The sequence below is a fragment of the Monodon monoceros genome, unplaced genomic scaffold (genome assembly GCF_005190385.1).
Source record: "Monodon monoceros isolate NGI ecotype Baffin Bay Population unplaced genomic scaffold, NGI_Narwhal_1 Super_Scaffold_11, whole genome shotgun sequence".
NCBI classification, from domain to species: Eukaryota; Metazoa; Chordata; class Mammalia; order Artiodactyla; family Monodontidae; genus Monodon; species Monodon monoceros.
In genome coordinates this window covers 113,799,143-113,823,412 of record NW_021703767.1, presented here as the reverse complement: position 1 = coordinate 113,823,412, position 24,270 = coordinate 113,799,143, and the positions used below count along the sequence as shown (strand labels likewise).

Sequence of the window (24,270 nt, the reverse complement as noted above, 5' to 3'; positions counted from 1 at the left end):
ACAAAGATATGAAACAATCCCATTATTGTCTCTAACCTTTTTATTTTTCATAAAGAGTATTTATATTAACATCCAGTGAGTTTATTATTATATTGAATTCATAGATTAAAGATTAAACACTATCTTTGAAATATTTAGTCTTCCTATGATGTTGTGGTCTTTTAATTTATTTTGGTCTTTCATATACATCAGTTTAATAAGTTTTTTCTGTAAACATTTTGCATGTATTTTGTTAGACCTTTTTGGAATTTCATTTTCTAATTGGTTATTACTAGGGTATAAGAGCATTGTTGATTTTTAAAAATAAACTTTTAATTTTGGAATAGTGTTAAGATTTACAGAGAAATTGCAAAGAAGAGAGTTCCTGTACATTCCTTACCTAGTTGCCCCCATTGTTAACATTTTACTTTACCATGATACATTTGTCAAAACTAAGAAACTGACAGTGGTAACATTACTATTACTAAATTCCAGACTGGATAGATTTTACGTTTTTCCATTAATGTTTTCTTACTGTTCCAGGACCCAGTCCAGGTTACCACATTGTTTTAAATTATCATGTATTCCCAGTCTCCTCTGATCTCTGAACAGTTTCTTAATCTCTCCTTGTTTTTCATGACCTTGGCAGCCTTGAAGAGTCTTGGCCAGGTATCCTGTAGAATGTCCCTTAATCTGATATTTTTCTTATGATTAGATTGGGTTGGTTATAGGTTTTTAAAAAGAGTATCAGCAAAGTCAAGTGCCCTTCTCATCCTAACATGCCAGGGGGGTACATGATATTTGCATGACATCACCAGTGATGATAACCATCATCCCTTGGTTTAGGTAATGTTTGCCAGGTTTTTCCACTCTAAAGTTAATATTTTTTCTCTTTCTCTATTCTATTCTTCCTTTGGAAGTGAGGCAGTAAGTATAGCCTGTCCTAAAAGTGGGGAGGGGCAGGAATTAAGCTCCACTTCCTGGGAGTAGGGAAGTATCTACATTTATTATTTAGAATTCTTTTGTGAGAAAGATTTGTCTCTTCTTGGCATTTATTTGTTCAGTCATTTATTTATATTAGTTTGTACCCTGTATATTTATTTTATACTTTGGGTAATAAAATACTACATTATTTTTGTTGTTTAAATTGTTTGAGCTTTGGCGATTGGGAGCTCTGCAGGCTGGGTCTTGGGTCCCTTTGATTCGACCCATCCTTTTGTTTTGTAAGTACTTCTTTAATGTTTGGTACTATAAGAAACTCCAGGCTCATTGTTTATTTTTCTGCCCCAGCCCTGGAATCAGATATTTCTCCAAGGAGCTCTGCTTTTTTTAATTGAAGAGTAGTATTTAGAGACCAACATTTGGACACTGGACATTATTGATTTTTATATATTAATCTTATCTCTGCAAACTTACTGAATTCTCCTATTCTGGTAATTTGCATTTGTTGATTCTCCTGGGTTTTCAATGTAGAAGCAAGGATTGAAAGTTAGAACAACAAACAACAAGCAAAAAGTACCCTTGGCAAATTAAAAGTAAATGCCCTTAAGCCAATAAAGATTAATGACTAAAAACTTAAAATGAACATCATTAAATACTGAATTATTAGAAGCCTTCCCATGAAAGTCAGGAACAAAAAACAAAGGATGCCTGTTGTACCTCCTGTTTAACGCTGTGCTATATTTTCTGGTAAAGCAAAAAAAATGGTATAAGAATTAGAGATAAACTAAATTTTTATTTGCCTTTTTTCTTTTAAAATAATGAATGGGTGCTGCATTATATGTCTTCTTTTCTATCTGTTGTAATAATCATTGTTTTTTCTTTTACTCTATTGTTATGCTGGATTACATGAATTTGTTTTGTAAATTCTAAAAATCCTTGTATTTTGGGTATAAACTCTCTTTGATTATGATATATGAAGTTTGTCTTTGCACTTTGGGTTATTCAAATTTCTCTGATATGATCTGCCAGTTTTACACTTGGACATAGGTGCAAAAATCCTAACTAAAATATTAGCAATCTGAATGTCCAGGTAAGGGGAAAATTTTAGTTTTATGGGGCTAGAATAATCTTAACATCAAAACTAGACAATCCCTTGAGCACTGTTGGTAGGAATGTTAAATGGGGCAGTCACTATAGAAAACAGTACAGCAACTCTTCAAAAAAGTTAAACATAAATTTATCATATGATCCGACAATTCCACTTCTGGGTATATACCCAAAAGAATTGAAAGCAGGGAGTCAGATATTTGTATGCTTATGTTCATAACAGCATTATTTTCAATAAGCCAAAGGTAGAAGCAACCCAGTTGTCCAGTGATGGATGAGTAGATAAACAAAATGTGGCATATACATGCAATGGAATATTATTCAGCCTTAAAAAGGAAGGGAATTCTGACAGATGCTACAACATGGATGAATCTTGAAGACATTATGCTAACTGAAATAAACCAGTCACAAAAGGGCATATACTGTATGAGTCTATTTGCATGTGGTACCTAGAGTAGTCAGATTGAGACAGAAAGTAGAATGGTGGTTGCCAGGGGCTGTAGAGAGGGGAGAATGGATAATTACTGCTTAATGCTTACAGAGTTTCAGTTTTGGGACATGGAAAGAGTTTGGTGGATGGATGGTGGTGATGGTAGCACAACGACGTGAATGTACTTACTGCCACATACCTGTGTACTTAAAAATGGTTCAGATAGTAAATTTGATGTTAAACATATATTTTACGACAGTTTAAAATAATTAGACAAGATAAAGCTAGCCCCATAAAAAAATTAAAGCTTTCTTTTATTTTCTACTATCGAAAATGGTTTTTTTTTTAATGAAATTGGGATTATCGTTTACTTGAATTTCTGGTGAAGGTTGCCTGTAAAATCATCTAGATCTACTGATCTTTTTCATAATTACTTGGACATATAAATGCTTGTCTACTTCATCATACTAAATTATATTTCGAAGAAATTGTCTATTTTGTCTGTTTTCAAGTATTGTATAAAGTGATTTATAATATTTATATATTCAAATAACAATTTAAAGAGAATTCCTACTATATGTGGGATGAGTTCTATTTATTCATATCCATCCATGCCTTGCACAATGTTGTCAGAAGTTTATCTTGAGGAACCAAGATGGCGGAGTAAAAGGACGTGTTCTCCTTCTTGAGAGAACACCAGAATCACAACTAGCTGCTGGACAGTCATCGACAGGAAGACAGTGGAACTCACCAAAAAACATACCCCACATCCAAAGACAAAGGAGAAGCCACAATAAGACGGTAGGAGGGGTGCAATCACAGTAAAATCAAATCCCATAACTGCTGGGTGGGTGACTCACAGACTGCAGAACACTTGTACCACAGAAGTCCACCCACTGGAGTGAAGGTTCTGAGCCCCACGTCAGGCTTCCCAACCTGGGGGTCTGGCAATGGGAGGAGGAATTCCTACAGAATCAGACTTTGAAGCCTAGTGGGATTTGATTGCGGAACTTTGACAGGACTGGGGGAAACAGAGATTCCACTCCTGGAGGGCACACACAAAGTAGTGTGCGCATCGGGACCCAGGGGAAGGAGCAGTGACCTGAGGGGAGGCTGAACCAGACCTACCTGTTAGTGTTGGAGGATCTCCTGCAGAGGCGGGGGGTGGCTGTGGCTCACTGTGGGGACAAGGACACTGGCAGCAGAAGTTCTGGGAAGTACTCCTTGGCTTGAGCCCTCCCTGAGTCTGTCATTAGCCCCACCAAAGAGCCCAGTTGGGCTCCAGTGTTGGGTTGCCTCAGGCCAAACAACCAACAGGGAGGGAACCCAGCCCCACCCATCAGCAGTCAAGCGGATTAAAGTTTTACTGAGCTCTGCCCACCAGAGCAACAGTCAGCTCTACCCACCACCAGTCCCTCCCATCAGGAGACTTGCACAAGCCTCTTAGATAGCCTCATCCACCAGAGGGCAGACAGCAGAAGCAAGAAGAACTACAATCCTGCAGCCTGTGGAACAAAAACCACATTCACAGAAAGATAGACAAGATGAAAAGGCAGAGAGCTATGTACCAGATGAAGGAACAAGATAAAACCGCAGAAAAACAACTAAATGAAGTGGAGATAGGCAACCTTCCAGAAAAAGAATTCAGAAGAATGATAGTGAAGATGATCCAGGACCTCGGAAAAAGAATGGAGGCAAAGATCGAGAAGATGCAAGAAATGTTTAACTAAGACCTAACTAAGAAGGTCTTTAACTAAGAAGAATTAAAGAACAAACAAACAGAGATGAACAATACAATAACTGAAATGAAACTACACTGGAAGTAATCAATAGAAGAATAACTGAAGCAGAAGAACGGATAAATGACCTGGAAGACAGAATGGTGGAATTCACTGCTGCGGAACAGACTGAAGAAAAAAGAATGAAAAGAAATGAAGACAGCCTAAGAGACCTCTGGGACAACATTAAACGCAACAACATTCTCATTATAGGGGTCCCAGAAGGAGAGGAGAGAGAGAAAGGCCCCGAGAAAATATTTGAAGAGATTATAGTCGAAAACTTCCCTAACATGGGAAAGGAAATAGCCACCCAAGTCCAAGAAGGGCAGAGTCCGATACAGGATAAACCCAAGGAGAAACACGCCGAGACACATAGTAATCAAATTGGCAAAAAATAAAGGCAAAGAAAAATTATTGAAAGCAGCAAGGGAAAAATGACAAATAACATACAAGGAAACTCCCATAAGGTTAACAGCTGATTTCTCAGCAGAAACTCTACAAGCCAGTAGTGAGTGGCATGATGAACTTAAAGTGATGAAAGGGAAGAACCTACCACCAAGATTACTCTACCCGTCAAGGATCTCATTCAGATTCGATGGGAAATCAAAAGCTTTACAGACAAGCAAAAGCAAAGAGAATTCAGCACCACCAAACCAGCTCTACAACAAATGCTTAAGGAACTTCTCTAAGTGGGAAACACAAGACAAGAAAAGGACCTACAAAAACAAACCCAAAACAAGAAATTGGTCATAGGAACATACATATTGATAATTACCTTAAATGTGAATGGATTAAATGCTCCAACCAGAAGACACAGGCTTGCTGAATGGATACAAAAACAAGACCCATATATATGCTGTCTAAAAGAGACCCACTTCAGACCTAGGGACACATACAGACTGAAAATGAGGTGATGGAAAAATATATTCCACGCGAATGGAAATCAAAAGAAAGCTGGAGTAACAATACTCATATCAGATAAAATAGACTTTAAAATAAACAATGCTACAAGAGACAAGGAAGGACACTGCATAATGATCAAGAGATCAATCCAAGAACAAGATATAACAATTATAAATATATATGCACCCAACATAGGAGGACCTCAATATGTAAGGCAACTGCTAACAGCTCTAAAAGGGGAAATCGACAATAACACAATAATAGTGGAGGACTTTAACACCTCACTTACACCAACGGACAGATCATCCAAAGTGAAAATAAATAAGGAAACAGAAGCTTTAAATGACACAATAGACCAGGTAGATTTAATTGATATTTATAGGACATTCCATCCCAAAACAGCAGATTACACTTTCTTTTCAAGTGCGCACAGAACATTCTCCAGGATAGACCACATCTTGGGTCACGAATCAAGCCTCAGTAAATTTAAGAAAATTGAAATCATATCAAGCATCTTTTCTGACCACAACACTATGAGATTAGAAATGAATTACAGGGAGAAAAACATAAAAAAAACACAAGCACGTGGAGGCTAAACAATACGTCACTAAATAACCAAGAGATCACTGAGGAAATCAAAGAGGAAATCAAAAAATACCTAGGGACACATGACAATGAAAACACGACGATCCAAAACCTATGGGATGCAGCAAAAGCAGTTCTAAGAGGGAAGTTTACAGCTATACAAGCCTACCTCAAGAAACAAGAAAAGTCTCAAACAATCTAACCTTGCACCTAAAGGAACTAGAGAAAGATGAACAAACAAAGCCCAAAGTTAGCAGAAGGAAAGAAATCATAAAGATCAGAGCAGAAATAAATGAAATAGCAACAAAGAAAACAGTAGCAAAGATCAATAAAACTAAAAGCTGGTTCTTTGAGATGATAAACAAAATTAATAAACCATTAGCCAGACTCATCAAGAAAAATAGAGAGAAGACTCAAAGCAATAAAATTAGAAATGAAAAAGAAGTTACAACAGGCACTGCAGAAATACAAAGCATTCTAAGAGACTACTACAAGCAATTTTGTTTCAATAAAATGGACAACCTGGAAGAAATGGACAAGTTCTTAGGTATAATCTTCCAAGACTGAACCAGGAATAGAAAATATGAACAGACCAGTCACAAGTAATGAAATTGAAACTGTGATTAAAAATCTTCCAACAAACAAAAGTCCAGGACCAGATGGCTTCACAGGTGAATTCTAGCAAACATTTAGAGAAGAGCTAACACTCATCCTTCTCAAACTCTTCCAAAAAATTGCAGAGGAAGGAACACTCCCAAACTCATTCTATGAGGCCACCGTCACCCTGATACCAAAACCAGACAAAGATACTACAAAAAAAGAAAATTACAGACCAATATCACTGATGAATATAGATGCAAAAATCCTCAACAAAATACTAGCAAACATTATCCAATAACACATTAAAAGGATCATACACCATGAACAAGTGGGATTTATCCCAGGGATGCGAGGTTTCTTCAATATACGCAAATCAATCAATGTGATACACGATATTAACAAATTGAAGAATAAAAACCGTATGATCATCTCAATAGATGCAGAAAAGGCTTTTGACAAAATTCAACACCCATTTATGATAAAAACTCTCCAGAAAGTGGGCATAGAGGGAACCTACCTCAACATAATAAAGGCTATATACGACAAACCCACAGCAAACATCATTCTCAATGGTGAAAAACTGAAAGCATTTCCTCTAAGATCAGGAACAAGACAAGGATGTCCACTCTCACCACTATTATTCAACATAGTTTTGGAAGTCCTAGCCACGGCAATCAAATAAAAAGAAATAAAAGGAATACAAATTGGAAAAGAAGAAGTAAAACTGTCACTGTTTGCAGATGACATGATACTATACATAGAGAATCCTAAAGATGCCACCAGAAAACTACTAGAGCTAATCAATGAATCTGGTGAAGTTGCAGGATACAAAATTAATGCACAGAAATATCTTGCATTCTTATACAATAATGATGAAAAATCTGAAAGAGAAATTAAGAAAACACTCCTATTTACCATTACAACAAAAAGAATAAAATACCTAGGAATAAACCTACCTAAGGAGAGAAAAGACCTGTATGCAGAAAACTATAAGACCCTGTTGAAAGAAATTAAAGGTGATACCAACAGATGGAGAGATATACCATGTTGTTGGATTGGAAGAATCAATATTGTGAAAGTGACTATACTACCCAAAGCAATCTACATATTCAGTGCAATCCCTATCAAATTACCAATGGCATATTTTACAGAACTAGAACAACACTCTTAAAATTTGTATGGAGACACAAAAGACCCCAAATAGTCAAAGCAGTATTGGAAAAAAAATGGAACTGGAGGAATCAGACTCCCTGACTTCAGACTATACTACAAAGCTGCAGTAATCAAGACAATGTCATACTGGCACAAAAACAGAAACATAGATCAATGGAACATGATAGAAAGCCCAGAGATAAACCCACGAACCTATGGTCACCTAATCTATGACAAAGGAGGCAAGAATATACAATGGAGAAAAGACAGCCTCTTCAATAATGGTGCTGGGAAAACTGGACAGCTACATGTAAAAGAATGAAATTTGAACACTCTCTAACACCATACACAAAAATAAACTCAAAATGGATTTGAGACCTAAATGTAAGACCAGACACTCTAAAACTCTTAGAGGAAAACATAGGAAGAAAACTCTTTGACATAAATCACAGCAAGATATTTTTTGATCCACCTCCTAGAGTAATGGAAATAAAAACAAAGATAAACAAATGGGACCTAATGAAACTTCAAAGCTTTTGCACAGCAAAGGAAGCCATAAACAAGACGAAAAGACAACCCTCAGAATGGGAGAAAATATTTGCAAACGAATCAACGGACAAAGGATTAATCTCCAAAATATTTAAACAGCTCATGCAGCTCAATATTAAAAAAACAAACAACCCAATCCCAAAATGGGCAGAAGAGCTAAGTAGAAATTCTCCAAAGAAGACATACAGATGGCCAAGAAGCACGTGAAAAGCTCAACATCACTAATTATTAGAGAAATGCAAATCAAAACTACAGTGAGGTATCACCTCACACCAGTTAGAATGGGCATCATCAGAAAATCTACAAACAACAAATGCTGGAGAGGGTGTGGAGAAAAGGGAACCCTCTTGCACTGTTGCTGGGAATGTAAATTGATACAGCCACTATGGAGAACAGTATGGAGGTTCCTTAAAAAACTGAAAATAGAATTACCATATAATGCAGCAGTCCCACTACTGGGCATATATCCAGAGAAAACCATAATTCAAAAAGACACATGCACCCCAATGTTCATTGCAGCACTATTTACAATAGCCAGGTCATGGAAGTAACCTAAATGCACCTTGACAGATGAATGGATAAAGAAGTGGTGGTACATATATCCAATGGAATATTACTCAGCCATAAATAGGAACGAAATTGAGTCATTTGTTGAGACGTGGATGGATCTAGAGACTGTCATACAGAGTGAAGTAAGTCAGAAAGAGAAAAACAAATATCGTATATTAACGCATGCATGTGGAACCTAGAAAAATGGTCTAGATGAACCGGTTTTCAGGGCAGAGGTTGAGCCACAGATGTAGAGAACAAATGTATGGACACCAAGGGGGGAAAGCCACGGGGCGGTGGGGATTGTGGTGTGATGAATTGGGCAATTGAGATTGACATGTATACACTGATGTGTATAAAATTGATGACTAGTAAGAACCTGCTGTATAAAAATAAAATAAAATAAAATTCAAAAAGTAAAGTTTGTCTTTCAGAAAAGTGGACTTTGAGGTTTTTTTTTTCTTTCATTCAACAAATATTTATTCTGCACCTCTGAACCTAGGCACTGCTCTAGGGTGTGAAGTTTCCTCAGTGAACAAAATGGGGAAACATCCCTGATGTCAAGTATTTTACATTCCAGTGGGACTTATATTCTAATGTATTTACTCTCCTTTATAATCTATCTCATGAATTTCTGCTCTTGGCAGTATTTTCTTTTGTCTACTTGTTTTGGATGTGATGCTTTTCTTTTTCTAGGTTGATCAGCTAAATACTTACTCATTTTTCTTTATAGTATATGCCTTTAGGTTATAAATTTCTCTTTAACAATCACTTTAGCTGTATGTAACTCATTACTTTTGATAAGGAATATTTTTATTTTAATTTGGTTTAAATTGAGAAAAATTTTTTCACTGTTATGTGGGATATTTCTTTACCACTTTGATGTATCCATCCATGTGAATGGGAAACTCAGTTACTAATACTCCTAGCCCTTCCCTACTCTTCTACTCAGTTGGTCTTAGGAGAGATGAAGTACCTTATCTGTGTGGTACATTTGGGAAGAATAAATTAGGGCATGCTTGGCTCAGCTTCATCTTTCTCTTGATGTGAACCTGTCTTCAGCTCCTCCAGGACTGGTTCTGCAGTTCTAGGGGAGGGTGAGGGAAAGGCCTACACCATTCCTGATTGTCTTTGTCAATATCTGGGTGGGTAAGGCAGTCTAATTCAGTGGTTAAGGAGAAGGCTCTATTTCTTTCTTCACTGAGTTAGGTGCTCCACCTGCTTCCATCTGCCAGTTCATGATCTTATTTTCAAGTTATTTAGAATCCAGGTGGTGAAGAGACATGGTAATTGTTGTTAAATTTTGTAAACATTCCCCACCATATATGTGAAAAGAATTGTGGGGTCCAAAGTTTTATATATGTCCATTAGTTTGAGCTTGGGTATTTGTCTTGTCCAGTCTTTTTTTCCTTTCTTTTATATTATTTTAAAGATACTTTTATTGAGATATAATTCACATAATATAAAATTGACCCATTTAAATGATATAGTTCAGTGGTTTTTAGTATATTCACAGAACTGTTCAATTGCAATTGTCCATGGTTTTTCGCACTCCTCTGTTTTCTGAAGCAGTGCTGTGCAATAGAACGATGTTGTGAGCCACATTTATTGTAATTTAAAGTTTTCTGGTAGCCAAATTAAAAACGGTAAAAGGAAATATTTCGGTGAGATTAACTTAAATACTGTATTTATTTAACTTAATAAATCTAAAACGTATTTCAACATTCAGTTAATATAAATAATTATAAAATATGTTTTATTCTTTTTGTACTAAGTCTTTGCAAACTGGTGTGTATTTTATACTTTTACAGCAAATCTCAATTGAGACCAGCCGCATTTCAAGTGCTCAGTAGCTACATGTAGATAATGGCTACCATATTGGGCATCATAGGTCTGTGGTCTTTACTTTTTTTTTTTTGGTCTGCTTGATCTAGAAATTACTGAGCTTGTGAATTTGTGTATTTCTCCCATAATTTTGTTATTTTTTAGGTGAAGTGTCCTTTTTATCATTGTGATAACTATTTCCTAATGATTTTTGACTTATATCCTGTTTTACTTTATATGCCAACTTTTACTTAGTACTGTCATGATATAATTTTATCTATCCCTGTATTTTTTACCTTTACTTTTGTCTTAATGTGTCATTAAGTTTTAATCTTGTGTGTTGTGAATGGTTGGAATTTTTTCTTTATCCAATATGATATACTCTTTAAAAAAAACAACTGGTGAATTACCCCATTTGCATTTTTGTGATTTGGACTAATTTCTATTGTTTACTTTTTATTCTATTTTTTTTTCTACTATACAGATTTGGATTACTCAACTTTTTTTCTCTTTCTGTCTCCCTTTCTCCCTTTTTCCTACTAGTTTGAAAGCTTATATTGTTTTTTTCTAGTGGTTACTGTTAAATTTTTTAAATAAACATCTACTGATTAATATATTAATAAACTGCACATTTAAATTGTACAGTTTGGTAAGTTTTAACATACGTATGTATACCTGAGAAACCACCACCGCAATTAAGATAATAAAATATCAGATCAGCTCAAAAAGTTTCCCCATACTCTGTGACAATCACTCCCTTTCACCTCTTCCAAATTTTTCCTTCATGTCTCCCCCCACACCATTGCTGGGCAACCACAGCTCTGGTTTTGGTCACTGTAGATTAATGTGCATTTTCTACCACTTTATATACAGGGAATCATAAATTACATACTCTTTTGTGTCTGCCTTCCTTCTCTCAGAATAATTATTTTGAGATTCATATATGTTATTGAATGTATTGATATTCATTACTTTTTATTGCCAAGTTGTATTCCATTGTATGGCTATACCACAGTTTTGTTTATACACGTACCCGCTGATGAACATTTGGGTTGTGTCTCGTTTTTGGCTATTACAAATAAAGCTGACATAGACTTTTTTGTACATTTGTATATAAGTTGTTATATGGATATACACTTTCATTTCTATTCACTATATATAAGTAGGAGTGGGATGATTAGGTCATTTGGTAAATATGTGTTTAAATTTATAAGAAACCACCAAACTATTTTCCAAAGTGGTTGTACCATTTTACAATCCTTTCAGTAGTGTATCAGAGTGCCAGTTCTTCTACCTCCCTGCCAACACTTGGTATAGTCAGTCTTTTTCATTTCAGTCATTTTAATAGGTATATAGTCGTATTTGTGATTTGAATTTTCATTTTTCTCCTGACTAATTATGTTGAACATCTCTTCAAGTGCTTATCTGCCATCTTCAGTAGCAGTAGTATATCTTCAGTAGCAAAGTGTATATTCAGATATTCTGCCCATTCTTTTCTCTTGGGTTGCTTGTTTTCTTATTACTGAATTTTGAATTCGTTATGTATTCTGGATAGAAATCCCTTATGAGATATGCAGTTTGCGGATATTTTCTGCCAGTCTGTGAACTGTCTTTTATCTTTAAACAGTATCTTTTGGGGACAGAAGTCCTTAACATTGACGTAGTCAAATTTGTCAGAATTTTCTGTTATGGACTTTGTTTGTGGCATTTGGTTCTGGTCCCATGGACTTCCTTTTTATTCTTGTAAGGATAGCAATTTATACTTTAAAATATTTTGTATATTTTATCTGATATTTCTGAATATTTATAGTACAGGTGTTCTGTATTAGTTCTGTCCATTTTGCTGCTAGAACCACTGAAAGTGCAGTTTAGTGCATGTTTATGTTTGAAAATTTTATCAGTTTGTAACTTACAGAAATTCCACCCCCCCCCATTTTTGATCCAGTGGAGTCTTTGTAACCTGGAATCTACCATTTATATTTTTGCCAACAAATAGTTACATGTTATTTATAATGTTTTTGTCAGAGTAAATTAAAGATAATTTAGGTCATTGAATAAAAATTCAAAGGATAATTTATGGGCTAACTAATCACTAATGATAACTAATCATGGATATTTTAATTAATAGTCTCATGACTAGGGTTTAAATAAATTGAATTGATTTGTAGCAGCTATCTAGAAACATAAAAGACATTTGTTATTTTAATGGTCATTTTCTATTTGCATGTTTAATATCTGACTCCCTTTTTTTTTCTTTTATTTTTAGATCACAAAATTTGTCCAGGATAGACATAGAGCTAGAAGAAACAGACTTCGTAAAGATCAACTTAAGAAGCTCCCTATACATAAATTCAAAAAAGGTAAGTGAATATTTTTATTTTCTAAATAAAAACCCTTAGTTTATTTAATAGTACATGGTGATTATACTCTAATGCAACCTTCTGAGTCCTTGCCATACCCTATGCCTAACACTCAGTTAATGAATGGGTGAATGTGGAAGATGGTCTTTTGCTGTGGTTTATCCTGGTGAAGGCAAGAAGGGGGTACATGGTCTTCAGAGAATTTAAAAACAATAGTGAAATTGACCAAAATGCTTTTTATTATCCCCATGTGCCAGAAGTTCTAAACATCAGTAGGTAAAATACTTATCTCCACCAGGGTGGTCTGCTCCCACTCTCTCTCCCACCCTACACCACCACTGTATTAACATTGCAGTAATTAAACACATAGTTTATAGTGTTGTGTTAACTAAACACAGTAGATAGCTATTATGTGTCAATATATTGTAAATGTATCATCTCATTTAATTTTCATATTTCTATGAAATGGGTACTATAATGGGCATTATATATGAGGAAATAGTGGGTCAGAAAGGCAAAAAATTTAATGTCTCACAGCCAGCACTAACAGAGCTGGGGAGGGGCATGGGTCTAATACTTTAGCCAATGTAGTTTCTCCTGCTTATGCTTGGTGAGCTTTTAGTGTAGGTACATGCTTACTAAATCTTTTTGGCCAGTAGTCCCCAGAATTTTCAATTTCTGTACCAGTAAAAATGTTCTGTTTTTTAATTCAGCAGAGAAAATGCATAGAGAGTGGGAAGGAGAAGTAGAGAAGGCATTAAAACTTAATTCTGTAACCTATACTTCAATAAAAAAAACTTAGTTCTGCAAATTTTTTATTTTTCCAAGTAACAAAATGTTTAAAAAACCTACCATTTATAATAACCATATTTTATGAAATATATAAAAACAAATAAATAGGAAAATCACATGTTAAAAAATAAATAACGACATTCGTAAAAATGCAGTGTGCTATCATCATACAGTGCGGATTAAGTAAAAGTTATTCATAAACCAATCTGAGGACTGGCTTTAGGAATCACTTTTTTAGGCTCTGTTTTGTATGTTAATTTTTATGTTTCCTAAAACCAGGGTGGAAAAAAGAGTAAAATAAATGATGTTGATATTGTCCTAGGCTAAAAAGGGCATGCATAGTTTGCTTTTCTTCTGAGTAGGGTAAGTAGCCGTTGTAGGATTTTGAGCAGAGAAAAGATAAGATCTTAATTAAAAGTTGAGTGGGCCTTTCTTGCTGCTATGTTAAGAATAGGATGCAGAGGGTCGGGGTGTAAGCAGAGACCAGATGGGGGCCGTCACAGTAATCCAAATGAAAGATGCATGTGGCTTGGACTGGAGTGGCAACAGTAGAGGGGGTGAAGAAATCTTAGATTCTAGATACATTTGTAAGGTGGAATGTACTGGATTTATTGATGGACTAGTTACGGGGAGAGGAAACAAGGATGACTCCAGATTTTGTGGTCTCGGTGACTGGAAGGATGGCATTGCCTTAAATAGAAATAAGGATGGTGGAGCAGGTTTGGGGAGGAAATTTGGGAAATCAGTGTTGGACATGTGGAATTTCACATGTTCACTAGACATTTAAATGAGTCTGGAGTTTAAGAGAGAGGTCTGAACTGGAAGTATTGATATAAAAAGATGTGTTTAAATCATAAGACTGGATAAGATTACCAAGAGAATGAGTATGGATGGACAGAATACTAAAGACATATTGGGGCATCCCAACATTGAGTAAGGAAGAAGAGGAATCAGCAGTGGAGACTGAGAAGGGGTGACTAAGTTATACAGAGGAAAATCAGAAGGAGTGGTTTACCAGAAACCAAGTGATGCAGATCTCTAAGGAGCAAGGAGTGATAGATAACTTGTGTCAAATGTTCCTGATAGATAAGTAAGATGAGAACTAATTGACCATTAGAAGTTATTATCATGATGTACAGTTTTGACAGAGTGGTCCGTCCAAAAACCTGATTGTGGTGGGTTTGAGAATGGAAGGAGAGGAAACTCCTTCTATAACTATAGACAACTTTTTCAAGAAACTTAACTACAAAGGGGAGTAAAGAAATAGTGTAGTAGCTGGTAGGGGAAGTTTCATTAAGAAATAATAGCATATTGCTGAAGGAAATTGATGACGTAGGTGATAGGTGGGAGAATTGCTATAAAAATGTCTTTGTGAAGGCAAGAAGGCATGGGATCTGGTGTACAAATAGGTGGATTGGCCTTAGATAGGAGCATGGAGAGTTGAGCTAAGGGAAAGTAGAATATGTGGGTGCAAAATCCTGGTAGTGTTTATGGTCAGGCTGTGGAAATATTCTTTACTTCCATTGTTCTCAGTGAAGTAGGAAACACAATCATCAACTGAAAGCTGAGGATGGGGGAGGAGATTTTGGAGGTTTAAGAACAGAAAGGTATAAAATGTTATTCTGGGAGAGTAGATGGGCAGATGGACTAGGGATATATAAAACATTGCCTGGGAGCCTGAACCTCCCTTTCAGGTTCATAGTTATGAACCAATCAGCATAACTGTGTGTTTTTCTCTAGCCATGTTCATCTGTATGGTGTTTATCCTTACCATACCTTCACATTTTTTAAAAAACGTGAAGTATAACATGTATACTGAAAAGTATATAAGACATTTTTCTGGAATCATCCAGTTCAAGAAACAGAACATTACTAGCATCGCAGCAGAAACTACTGTGTCCCCTTCTAGATTGTAATCCTTTCCTCCTCACTGGAAGTAATCACTATGCTGGCTTATGACAATCGTTTCATTGCCTTTCTCTTAAGTTTTGTCACCTATGTATGGATTCCAAAACAATACGATTTAATTTTTCCTATTTTTGAATTGCGTTTTTGGTCTTACCTCTTTTTTTTTTTTTGCGGTACGCGGGCCTCTCACTGTTGTGGCCTCTTCCGTTGCGGAGCACAGGCTCCAGACGCGCAGGCTCAGCGGCCATGGCTCACGGGCCCAGCCGCTCCGTGGCATGTGGGATCTTCTCGGACCGGGGCACAAACCCGTGTCCCCTGCATCGGCAGGCGGACTCTCAACCACTGCACCACCAGGGAAGCCCCTTGCCTCTTTTATTAACAATTTTTTTGGTGAAATTAACCCACTTTATTACATGTATATGTAGTTCATTCACTTTTATTTCTTTGTATAAATATATTATTTATCCATTTTACTATTAATAGACATTTGGGTTTTTTGTTTTGTTTTTTATTTATTTTTTATTGAAGTATAGTCGATATTCAATGTTCTGTTTTGTTTCCCCGGTTTGGGGCCATTACAGACCATACTTTTAAGAACATTCTTGTACATATATCCTGGTGTATATGAGCATGAATGTCTTTAGAGTATATACCTAGAAGTAGATTAGCTGGCTTAGGATATACATGTCTTTAATTTTATTGGATAATACCAAGTTTTTTTCAAAGTGATGATGGTACCAGTTTATATTCCCCTCAATAGTGTTTAGGAGTTCTTGTTGTCCCACATATATACCAATATTTTGTACTGACAGCCCTTTAAATTTTAGCCAATCCAATGGGTTTATAAAGATAGCTCATAGTGGTTTTAATTTACATTTCCCTCCTCGTCTGTGAGGTTAAGTGCCTGTTTATATTTTTATTTACTAGCTAGATTTTCACTTCCGTGAAGCACCTTTCATGTCATTTTCCTGTTGGGTTATCCTCCCCTGCTTTTTACATGTAGGAGGAATTCTTCAGATGTTCTCACAAACCCACCCTGGAGTTGTGGTGTGTGGTGAATCAGTTCTTCACTGATTTTTTGTGTCTTAACTGTCTTCTAGTTTGTCGCTTATGTTTTCGTAGGACTAAAGTTCTTTTTTAATATATATATATATTTATTTATTTATTTTTGGCTGCATTGGGTGTTTGTTGCTGTGTGCAGGCTTTCTCTAGTTGCGGCAAGCAGGGGCTAGTGTTTGTTGGTGTGCGCGGGCTTCTCGTTGCGGTGGCTTCTCTTGTTGCGGAGCATGGGATCTAGGTGCGCGGGCGTCAGTAGTTGTGGCACGTGGCCTCAGTAGCTGTGGCTCGCGGGGTCTAGAGTGCAGGCTCTGTAGTTGTGGTGCACGGGCTTAGTTGTTCTGCGGCATGTGGGATCTTACCGGACCAGGGATCGAACCCGTGTCCCCTGCATTGGCAGGCAGATTCTTAACCACTGCACGACCAGGGAAGTCCCCTAAAGTTCTTTTATGGTAGTGTTTTTGCATGTTTTAAAAGAACTTCTTCTGTACTCTAAGGTCACATAGTTATTATATTATCTTCTGAAAGCTTTATAGTTTTGCCTTTCATGTTTGGGTATTTAGTCTACCTAAATTGATTATGTAAAATGGAGGCCCAATTTAAGTTATTTCCAATTTGATATTTTGTATAAGGGTATCCAGTTGTCCCAGAGCTAAGTATTAAAAATACACTGTTCACAGTGTTGGTCACCTCTGACACAGTCAAGTGTCCGTGTGTGTGAGTTTGTTTCTGGACTTCTGTTGGTCTTGTTGGTCGTCCTTATACCAATACCACACTACCTCAGTTACTATAGGTTTATGGTAAGTCTTGATATCTGATCGAGTTAGTCCTCCCACCTTGCTCTTCTTCAACAATTTTTAGTTATTTTTGACACTTTGAATTTCCATGTAAATTTAAAATCAGCTTGTCAAGGCCACCGTACCTCTAAACATATACATACAACTATTGTATTTGTTGTAGTACAATAGACATAACATAAAAGTTACTACTGTAACCATTTTTAAGTGTAAAGTTCAGTGACATTAACTATATTCATATTGTTGTGCAGTCATCACCACCATCCATCTCCAGAACTTTTCCACCCTCCCAAACTGAAACTCTGCACCCAGTAAACAATAACTCCATTTTCCCCTCCCACCAGCCCATGGCAACTATCATTCTGCTTTCTATCTCTATGAATTTGACTTTTATAGGTACGTTATGTAAGTAAAATAATAAGTGATTGGCTTATTTCACTTAGCATAGTGTCCTCAAGGTTTATCCATGTTGTATTATGTGTCAGAATTTCTTTCCTTAAGGCTGAGTAATATTCATAATATTCTGTGTGTATACCACATACTGTTTATCCATTCATGTGTTGCTAGATACCTGGGTGCTATTGTGAATAATGCTGCTATAAACATAGAGGTACAAATATCTGTCTGAGTCTCTGCTTTCAATTCTTTTGGGTATATATCCAGAAGTGGAATTGCTGGATTAAATGGTAATTCTCTGTTTAATTTTTTGAGGAACACCATACCATTTTCCATAGTGCCTGCATCATTTTACATTCCCACCAGCACTGCACAAGAGTTCCAGTTTTTCTACATCCTTGCCAATGCTGTCATTTTCTGGGTTTTTTTTTTTGATAATATTCATCCCCTAATGGATGTGACATGGTATCTCATTGTGGTTTTGCTTTGAATCTCCCTAATGATTAATGATGTTAAGCATGTTTTCATGTGCTTATTGGCCATTTGTCTATCTTCTTTGTAGAAATGTCTGTTCAAGTCCTTGGTTGTATTTGTCTTTAACCTTTTGGCAAATAATTTCAAACTTAGAAAAACTTCGCTTCAAAGTTAAAAAAACTTTTGTTCTGAGAAAGAGTCTGTTAAGAGGACAAAAAAACTTGGCATGAATTGTCCAAAAACACCCATATACCCTTTACCCAGATTTACCTATTACTTACTATATTAGCTTCCATAGGGTTGCTATAACAAAGTACCACAAACTAGGTGGCTTAAAACAATAGAAATTTATTTTCTCATATTTCTAGAAGCTAGAATTACAAACTCATAGTGTTGGCAGGGTTGTTTTGTTCCTAATCTAGGGAAGGAGTCTTCCTTGCCTCTTCCTTGTTTCCGGTGGTTGCTGGCAGTCCTTGGCTTTCCTTGACTTGTGGCAGCATAACTCCAATCTCTGCCTCCATCTTCACATGGCTTTTTACCCTGTGTGTATATGTGTGTCTAAATTTCCATTTCTTATAAGAACACCCAAATCCATTGTAACCTCATTTTAACTTGATTACATCTGGAAGGAACCTATATCCAAATAAGGTACATTCACAGGTTCCAAGTGGACATGAGTTTTTGGAGGCAACCTATTGCTTTATCATTTTTGCTCTCCTTCTCTACATATGTATGTATGTGTATAAAATTTTTCATCTAAATAATTTGAGAGTAAGTTATATGCATCATGATCCTTTATGTCTAAATATTTTCATGTGTATTTCTTAAGAATAAGGAGATTCTTTTGTGGTACTGCATTTAAGTCACCAACTTCAGGAAATTTGTTGATGGACGATTTTAATCTAATTCATTCCTTTTTCTAGTTTTGTCATTTGTTCCAATAGGTTCCTTTATAATAATTTTTCTTCTAGTATAGCATCCAATCTAGTATCACTTATTGCATGTAGTTATCATATTTCTTTGGGTTTCTTTAATCTGGACTTTTTATTCAGCCTTTGTCTTTTGTGACATTGACATTTAGAATAACACAGTGCCCCTGCCTTTTGTTAAAAAACATTTTTCTTTTTTAATAGATTTTATTTTTAGAGCAGTTTTAGGTTTACAGAAAAATTGAGCAGAAAGTATAGAGAGCTCTTATATGCCCCTCCCCTCTTAAAATACTCCTAATATTATCTTCTTTCACTTGTGTGGTACATTTGTTACAAATGATGAATAAATATTGAAATATTATTAACTAAAGTACATAGTCTGCATTAGAGTTCCCTCTTTGCATTGTACAATTCTGTGCATTTTGACAAATGTGTAATGTCATGTATCTACCACATCATATAGAATAGTTTCACTGCTCTGAAAATCCCCTGTGCCCCATCTATTCATCCCTTTCTCTTTCCTTCCCACAAACCACTGGCAACCGCTGATCTTTTACTGTCTCTATGGTTCTACCTGTTGCAGACTGTCTTATAGTTGGAATAGCAAATACGCATTTAAGGCTCCTCCGTGACTTTTTGTAGCTTGATAGGTTATTTCTTTTTGTTGCTGAATAATACTCCATTGTATGTCTGTACCAAAGTATGTTTATTCCATATTGTCTATTGAAGAACATCTTAGTTGCTTCCAGGTTTTGGCTGTTAAGAATCAAGCTGCAGTAAACTTTTGTGTGCATGTTTTTGTGTGGACATAAGTTTTCAACACATTTGGGTAAACAGCAAGGAGCATGATAGCTGGGTCATGAGGTAAGACACTGTGTGGCTTGGTAAGACACTGTGTGGCTTTGTAAGAAAACGCTAAACTGTCTTCCGAAGTAGCTGTACCATTTTGCTTTCCCACCAGAAATAACTGAGTTCTGTTGCTGCACATCCTCCCCAGCGTTTGGTGTGGTCAGTGTTTTGTATTGTAGCCATTCTAGTAGGTGTGTAGTGGTATCTCATACATACAATGTTGTGCAGCTTTTTATATGCTTATTTGTATTTGCCATCTGTATATCTTCTTGATGAGATCTTTTACTCACGTTTTAATTGGGTTGTACACTTGACTGAACGTTTGTATTCCTCCAAGATTCATATGTTAGAGCCATAATCCCCAGTGTGACGATATTTGGAGGTAGGGCCTTTGGGAAGTCATTAGGTCATGAGGATGAGGCCCTCATGCATGGGATTAAGTGCCTTCGTACTTGAAGGGACACAAGAGAGATGATCTCTCTCTCATGTGAGGATACAGCAAGAAGGCAGACATCTGCACATCAGGAAGAGAGCGATCACCAGGAACCAAATTGGCCAAGCCCTTAATCTTGGATTTCCTAGCCTTCAGAACTGTGGGGAGTAAATGTTTGTTGTTTAAACCACCCAGTCTGTGGTATCTGTTATGGCAGCCCAAATGGACTAAGACAGGTTGTTTTCTTATTCGAGTTTTAAGAATTCTTTGTATATTTTGGATACCAAGCCTTTATCTGATATGTATTTTACAAACATTTTTTCCCAGTGTGTGGCTTGTTTTTTCATTCTCTAACAATGTCTTTCTCAAAGAAGAAGTTTTCAATTTTAATGGAAGTCCCTCCTATCGGCTTTTTTTCTTTCATGGTTCATTTTTCTGGTGTTGTACCTAAAAACTTACTGTCAAATTCAAGGTCACCTACATTTTCTATGTTACGTTCTAGAAGTTTTAGAGTTTTGCCTTTTCCATTTAGGTCTATGATCCATTTTGAGTTAATTTTTGGGAATGGTGTAACATCTATGTCCAGATTCTTTTTTTTAATATTTCTTCTTATTCTGGTAAAGTAGGTATATAACATAAAATTTGTCATTTTAACCATCTTAAGGGTACAATTCAATGGTATTAATTACATTCACAGTGTTTTTGCAGATATCACCACTATCTATTTCTAAAACTTTTTCATCATTCTGGAAACTCTGTATCTCTGAAACAATTCCTATTCCCACCTCCCACCAGTCTCTGATAACCTCTCGTCCACTTTCTGTCACTACAGATTTGCCTATTCTAGATATTTCTTGTAAGTGGAATCATACAATATTTGTCCTTTTGTGTCTAGCTTATATCATTTAGCATAATGTTTTCAAGGATTACCCATGTTGTAGCATGTATCAGAACTTCATTGCTTTTTATGACCAAATAATATTCCATTGTATGAATTTACCACATTTTGTATATCCATTTATCTGCTGATGGACACTTGAGTCACTTCCACCTTTTGGCCATTGTGAATAACACTGAAAATTGGTGTAAAAGTATATTTGAGTTCCTGCATTCATTTTTTGAGTAAGTACCTAAGGGAGGTATTGCTGGATCATATGGTAATTCTGTGTTTAACTTTTTGAGAAACTGCCATACTGTTCCACAGTGTATTCTTAATTATGACACCAAGAGCATGAACAAAAAAAGAATAGAGAATTTGGACTTCATCATAATTAAAAGGTTTTGTGCTTCAAAGAACATTGACAACGATGTGGAAGAATAAGAACCCTTGTGCATTGTTGCTGGGAATGTAAAACAGTGCAATGGCTGTGAACAGTGGAAAACAGTATGGAGGTTCCTTAAAAAACTAAAAATAGAACTACCTTATGACCCAGCAATCCCACTACTGGGCATATACCCTGAGAAAACCATAATTCAAAAAGAGTCATGTACCACAATGTTCACTGCAGCACTATTTACAATAGCCAGGACATGGAAGCAACCTAAGTGTCCATCGACAGATGAATGGATAAAGAAGATGTGGCTCATATATACAGTGGAATATTACTCAGCCATAAAAAGAAACAAAATTGAGTTATTTGTAGTGAGGTGGATGGACCTAGAGTCTGTCATACAGAGTGAAGTAAGTCAGAAAGAGAAAACAAATACCCTGTGTTAACACATATATATGGAATCTAAAAAAAAACCCCAAAACATGGTACTGATGAACCTAGTTGCAGGGCAGGAATAAAGAGACAGACATAGAAAATGGACCTGACACGGGGTGGGAGGGGAAAGCTGGGGCGAAGTGAGAGTAGCGTCGACATATGTACACTACCGAATGTAAAACAGTTGGCTGGTGGGAAGCAGCCGCATAGCACAGGGAGATCAGCTCAGTGCTGTGTGACCACCTAGAGGGGTGGGATAGGGAGGGTGGGAAGGAGGCTCAAGAGCGAGGTGATATGGGGACATGTGTATGCATATGGCTGATTCACTTTGTTGTGCAACAGAAACTAACACAGTATTGTGAAGCAATTATACTCCAATAAAGATCTGTTAAAAAAAAGACGTTGCCATAAAATAGATAATAAGAACCTGCTGTATATAAAAATAAAATTAAATTAAAAAAGAATACATTGCCAATTCCAAGCTCATAAAGATTTACCCCCATGTTTTCTTTTAAGAGTTTTATGGTTTTAGCCCATACTAGGTCTTTGATCAGTTTTGAGTTAATTTTTATATATAGTGTGAGGTAGGGCTCCAACTTTGTTCTTTTGCATGTGGAAATGCAATTGTCTGAGCACCATTTGTTGAAATGACTATTCTTTCTTCATTGAATGGTCTTTTACCCTTGTCAAAAATATTGGCCATAGATGAATGGGTTTATTTCTAGACTCTCAAATCTGTTCCATTAATCTCTATGTCTGTCCTTATGCCAGTACCACACTGTTTTGATTACTCTGGATTTGCACTACATTTTGAAATTGGGAAGCATGAGTTTTCCAACTTTGTTCTTTATTTTCCAAGATTGTTTTGGCTATTTAGGATCCCTTGCGAATTCCATCTGAATTTGAGGTTTGAGTTTTCCATTTCTGCAAAAGAGGCTGTAGGAATTTTGACAGGGTTTGTGTTGAACTTGTAGATTGCTTAGGGTAGGATTGAAACTTTAACAATATTACATCTTCCAATCCATGAAAATGGGATGTCTTTCTATTTATTTAGGTCTTCTTTAGTGTCTTCCATCAATGTCTTACAGTTTTGAGTATATAAGTCTTATCACCTCCTTTGTTAATAGATTTTTTTCCTACGTATTTTATTCTTTTAGATGCTATTGCAAACGGAATTAATTTCTTAATTTTCTTTTTGGATTGTATATTGCTGGTGTATAGAAACCCAACTGATATGTTGATTTTGTAACCTGCAACTTAGCTGAATTTATTAGCTGTAGTAGGTTTCTTGTGGATTCATTGGGATTTTCTATACATAGGATCATGTCATCTGCGAATATACATAGTTTTACTTTTTCCTTTACAATTTTGGATTCCTTTTATTTCCTTTCATTGTGAATTACTCTGGGTAGAACCTCCAGTACAGTGTTGAATAGCAGTGGTGAAACCATGTGCCCTTATCTTGTTCCAGATCTTAGGAGGAAAGCTTTCAGTTTTTCACCATTGAGTATGATGTTAGTTGTATGATTTTCAAAAATGCCATTTATCCAATGAAAAAATGGGCAGAAGACCTAAATAGACATTTCTCCAAAGAAGATGTAACAGATGACCAACAGGCACATGAAAAGATGCTCAGCATTGCTGATTATTAGAGAAATGCAAATCAAAACCACAATGAGTTATCACCTCACACCAGTCAGGATGGCTATCATCGAAAAGTCTACAAATAATAAATGCTGGCAGGGGAGAAAAAGGAATCCTCCTACACTGTTGGTGGGAAGATAAGTTGGTACAACCACTATGGAAAACAGTATGGAGATTCCTTAAAAAACTAAAAATAGAGCTACCATATGATCCAGCAATCCCACTCCTGGGCATATATCCAGAATAGACGAAGACTAATTCAAAAAGGTACATGTACCTCAGTGTTCATAGCAGCAGGGAACTATATTCAGTATCAGAAAAATGAAAAAATGCCATTTATCACAATGATAAAGTTCTCTCTTTTTTTTTTAAAGGTGAATTTTTAAAATTTTGTTTATTTATTTATTTTTGGCTGTGTTGGGTCTTTGTTGCTGCGTGCTGGCTTTCTCTAGCTGCGGCGAGTGGGGGCTACTCTTCGTTGCGGTGCATGGACTTCTCATTGCCGTGGCTTCTCTTGTTGCAGAGCAT

At 36.2% G+C, this 24,270-nt stretch overlaps 1 protein-coding gene across 3 annotated transcripts in view; it reads left to right on the top strand.

The window, feature by feature from the left end:
* Positions 1 to 24,270, top strand: part of RNF13 (ring finger protein 13) — a 139,062-nt gene that overhangs the window by 96,842 nt on the left and 17,950 nt on the right. For all 3 annotated transcript variants that reach the window (XM_029214043.1, XM_029214042.1, XM_029214044.1), the window contains exon 8: positions 12,665 to 12,758. In XM_029214043.1, coding sequence (XP_029069876.1) covers positions 12,665 to 12,758 — 94 coding nt within the window. The remainder of the gene's footprint in view (positions 1 to 12,664; positions 12,759 to 24,270) is intronic.